Raw genomic sequence first — 5,000 nt, forward strand, 5'->3', positions numbered from 1 at the left:
TCCCCCTCCTCCTCCTCCTCCCCCTCCCCCTCCCACTCCTCCTCCTCCTCCTCTTCCCCCTCCCCCTCCTCCACCCCCTGTGTCTCCTCCCTCCTCCTCCCCCTCCTCCTCTTCCTCCCCCTCCCACTCCTCCTCCCCCTCCCCCTCCCCCTCCCCCTCCCACTCCTCCTCCCCCTCCCCCTCCCCCTCCCACTCCTCCTCCCCCTCCTCCTCCCCCTCCTCCTCTTCCTCCCCCTCCTCCTCTTCCTCCCCCTCCTCCTCCTCCTCCTCCCCCTCCCACTCCTCCTCCCCCTCCCCCACCCCCTCCTCCTCCTCCTCCTCCTCCCCCTCCCCCTCCCCCTCCCCCTCCCACTCCTCCTCCCCCTCCTCCTCTTCCTCCCCCTCCCCCTCCTCCTCCTCTGCTCAGAGGCATGAAATGTTGTCATGGCAGCAGGGTGACGTGCAGGAAGGAGGGTTGAGAGAAAATAAAAGTCAGAATCCTCCGGAGGAGAAGAAGCCAAGGCCATGACCCCTGACCCCTCCGGCCCCCACCAAGGTACCTGCAGGGTCTCAGCCCAGAGCGGCCGTGACCCCTGACCCCTCCGGCCCCACCAACGTACCTGCAGGGTCTCAGCGTCCAGGCTGCGTCTCTTTACCTCCAGCTTTGTCAGCTGCATTAACTCAGCTTCTATTAGCCTGATCTAGAGACAGGGAGATGACAGGCGGGTGAGTGGGAGCAAGATGGACGCTTCTCTGAGATCTTCTTTTTTTAATGGAGGCTTCTCTGAGGCTACTAGGGTTGCAACATTCCAGGAATATTCAAAAGGTCCCACGGGAATTAACGGGAATAAACTAGAAAACACAATTTGTTCCTGTTAATTCCCCTAAATTTCAGGTTTATTCCCATTAATTCCCATTGGGAATTTTGGGACGTTTGTGAAAAGTCCCAGAATTTTGCAACCCTAGATGCTACTGACATTGTTTTAAATGGAGGCTACTGCTTCTGTGCTGAGGCAAACGCACACCCAGGATATGGGGTTAGGGTTAGAGTGCACACCCAGGATATGGGGTTAGGGTTAGAGTGCTCACTCAGGATATGGGGTTAGGGTTAGAGTGCTCCGGGGGGCGCGTCACACCCAGGATATGGGGTTAGGGTTAGAGTGCTCCGGGGGGCGCGTCACACCCAGGATATGGGGTTAGGGTTAGAGTGCACCCAGGATATGGGGTTAGGGTTCGAGTGCACACCCAGGATATGGGGTTAGGGTTAGAGTGCTCACTCAGGATATGGGGTTAGGGTGTGAGTGCTCCGGGGGGCTGGCCACACCCAGGATATGGGGTTAGGGTTCGAGTGCACACCCAGGATATGGGGTTAGGGTTAGAGTGCACCCAGGATATGGGGTTAGGGTTAGAGTGCACTCAGGATATGGGGTTAGGGTTAGAGTGCTCACTCAGGATATGGGGTTAGGGTGTGGTGCTCCGGTGGGCTGGCCACACTCAGGATATGGGGTTAGGGTTAGAGTGCACACCCAGGATATGGGGTTAGGGTTCGAGTGCACCCAGGATATGGGGTTAGGGTTCGAGTGCACCCAGGATATGGGGTTAGGGTTAGAGTGCACCCAGGATATGGGGTTAGGGTTCGAGTGCTCCGGGGGGCTCGCCACACTCAGGGAATATCTTTAATCATCTCTTAATGTTGATTGACCTTAACTGAAAGGTCAACAGGAGAGCTACTTCATAGCATCGTGTTCACATGTTTAAACTTAACAGCATCCTCCCTGCAAATACAACACAAGGTAGTGTATTACCTAACTGACCTTACTAAGAGGCCATTGAGTCTGGTGGCAAAACAAAACAAGCTAATTGGATGAGAGGGTTGAAGCAACAGATTTGATTGGCTGTCTAGCTGACAAGAGGCAGGAACAAAACAAATTATTTGTGGGAGGGGATGGTGGATGAGCACGGCCAATGCACAGTATTAGTACTAGGGCCCCTTTTAACAACAGACATCAGTTGACCCCAACATGTTTAAGACAAGTATTGAATAATTAAATTAAAATGTTTCTTCCAAACTATCATGTTTCTTCTAAACTATCATGGACCTAGTGAAAGACAAAGGTTAATGAATTAACTTTTTATTTACACCTTGCACCTGGGTCAGACACACCCACGAGGTACGTCCACCCAGTAGAATAACATCAGTCAACAGTCAGAGTGTGAATTGTGTCTTTCTATGTGTGAGGACAGGTGTTGTGGTGAACCCAGAGAGCGTCAGAGTGAGTGAGTGAGTGAGGGTGAGGCTCTCCTCACACATACCTGGTTGCGGATGTAGCCATGCACACTGTCCTTATGCAGCTGCAGCGCCTGGAAAGCCACCTTCTGGATCTCCTCCTGCAGGGGGCGACAGAGAGCAGCGTGAGTGTGCTGAGGAGAAGGTTTTAGTATGCTGAGGAATATCTGTGATTCGAGTTGAGTTCCATGTGTGTGTGTGGCAGTGGCTAGTTGCAAAACTAGAATGGAGAAGTAAGACGCCTCCTTCCCTCCACTAGTCTGGGGGTCCACCTTGGGCAAGTGGTAGTACCCCCTAGCCCCCCTACCTGGGGTTACAGGCAAAAACCCTGATGACAAAACAACCTTAAGGAAGAGAGACCCGGCCCGGAGGAAGCCCGGGACCTCGTCTGGAGCCAGGCCCAGACGGAGGGCCCGCATGCGAGCGCCTGGTGGCCGGGCTTACCACGGAGCCCGGCCGGGCCCAGCCCGAATAAGCAACGTGGAAGCACCATCTCCTCCTCCATCGTCCCGTGGACCCATCACCCGCGGGAGGAATTGTCGGGGTCGGGTGCGCTGCCAACTAGGTGGTGGTGAAGGCGGGGGGCACCGACGGACCGGACCCGGGCGGCAAAGGCTGGCTCTGGGGACATGGATCGTGACCTCGCTGGGGGGGAAGGAGCCGGAGCTTGTGAGGGAGGTGGAGCGATACCAATTACACCTGGTGGGGCTAACCTCCACGCACAGCACCGGCGCCGGAACCAAACTCCTGGATAGGGGTTGGACCCTGTTCTTCTCCGGAGTTGCTCACGGTATGAGGCGTAAGGCAGGTGTGGCTATACTAGCTAGCCCCCAGCTGAGCGCCTCTGTGCTGGAGTTCACCCCAGTGGACGAGAGGGTCGCCTCCCTGCGCCTTAGGACTGTGGGGGGGGGGACTCTGACTGTGGTTTGTGCTTATGCACCGAACAGCAGTTCAGAGTACTCAGCCTTCCTGCAGACCCTGAGTGGAGTCCTTTTGGGGGCTCCTGCAGGGGACTCCAGTGTCCTACTGGGGGACTTCAATGCACACGTAGGCAATGATGGAGAAACTTGGGAGGGGCGTGATTGGGAGGCATGGCCACCACGATCTGAACCCGAGTGGTGTTTTGTTGTTGGACTTCTGTGCTAGTCACGGTTTGTCCATAACAAACACCATGTTCGAACACAAGGATGCCCACAAGTACACCTGGCATCAGAACACCTTAGGCCGAAGGTCGATGATCGATTTCGTTATCGTATCATCTGATCTGAGGCCATGCGTTTTGGACACTCGGGTAAAGAGAGGGGCAGAGCTGTCCACTGATCACCATCTGGTGGTGAGCTGGTTTCGATGGCGGGGGAAACTTCTGGACAGACCTGGAAAACCCAAGCGTGTAGTGAGGGTGAACTGGGAACGTCTGGAGGAAGAGCCTGTCCGGAGAGATTTCAATTGCCACCTCCGGCGGAGCTTCTCAGGCATCCCTGTGGAGGTTGGGGACATCGAGCATGAGTGGTCGGTGTTCAAAGCCTCCATTGCTGAAGCTGCGGCTGGGAGCTGTGGCCTGAGGGCCATAGGTACCTCAAGGGGCGGTAACCCTCGGACACCGTGGTGGACAGCGGTGGTGAGGGAAGCCGTCCGACTGAAGGAGGCCTTCCGGGTTATGTTAGCCCGGGAGACCCCAGAAACAGTTGCAGGGTATCGACTGGCCCGGAGGGCTGCGGCTTCGGCCGTGACCAAGGCAAAGCAGCGGGTGTGGGAGGAGTTCGGAGAAACCATGGAGAAGGACTTTCGGTCGGCACCAAAGTGTTTCTGGAAGACCATCAGACACCTCAGGAAGGGAAAGCGGGGACCATCCAAGCTGTATACAGCAAGGAGGGGACACTGCTGACCTCAACTGAGGAGGTTGTTGAGCGTTGGAAGGAGCACTTTGAGGAACTCCTGAACCCGACTAATCCACCCTCTACGATCGAGGCAGAGCCGGAAGATGATGGGGGGTCGTCAATGTCCTTGGAGGAGGTCACTGAGGTAGTCAAACAACTCCACAGTGGCAGAGCCCCAGGGACTGATGAGATCCGTCCAGAAATGCTGAAGGCGCTGGGTGTAGAGGGGCTGTCTTGGTTGACACGCCTCTGTAACATTGCGTGGAAGTCTGGGTCAGTGCCGAAGGAGTGGCAGACTGGGGTGGTGGTCCCAATATTCAAAAAAGGGGACCAGAGGGTGTGTGCGAATTATAGAGGCATCACATTACTCAGCCTCCCAGGGAAAGTTTACTCCAAGGTGCTGGAAAGGAGGGTCCGGCCGATAGTCGAACCTCAGATCGAAGAGGAACAATGCAGATTTCGTCCTGGTCGTGGAACTACCGACCAGCTCTTCACTCTCGCAAGGATCTTGGAGGGGGCTTGGGAGTTTGCCCAACCTGTCTACATGTGTTTTGTGGACTTGGAGAAGGCTTACGACCGGGTCCCCCGAGAGGTCTTGTGGAGGGTTATGCGGGAGTATGGGGTGAGGGGGTCCCTACTTAGGGCCATCCAATCCCTGTACACCCAGAGCGAGAGCTGTGTCCGGGTCCTCGGCAGTAAGTCGTCTTCCTTTCCGGTGGGTGTTGGCCTCCGCCAGGGCTGCGCTTTGTCACCAATCCTGTTTGTGATTTTCATGGACAGGATATCGAGGCGTAGCCGGGGGGAGGTGGGTTTTCAGTTCGGTGAGCTGGGGATCACGTCACTGCTTTTTGCAGATG

General features: G+C 56.0%; 1 protein-coding gene across 1 annotated transcript in view; it reads right to left on the reverse strand.

Moving 5' to 3' along the window:
* Window positions 1-5,000, reverse strand: part of lrsam1 (leucine rich repeat and sterile alpha motif containing 1) — a 27,093-nt gene that overhangs the window by 6,686 nt on the left and 15,407 nt on the right. The window contains exons 18-19 of the mRNA XM_084460683.1: window positions 2,293-2,367; window positions 600-680 (exon numbers count right to left, since the gene is read on the reverse strand). Coding sequence (XP_084316809.1) covers window positions 600-680; window positions 2,293-2,367 — 156 coding nt within the window. The remainder of the gene's footprint in view (window positions 1-599; window positions 681-2,292; window positions 2,368-5,000) is intronic.

Source organism: Borostomias antarcticus (genome assembly GCF_949987555.1).
Source record: "Borostomias antarcticus genome assembly, chromosome: 2".
NCBI lineage: Eukaryota > Metazoa > Chordata > Actinopteri > Stomiiformes > Stomiidae > Borostomias > Borostomias antarcticus.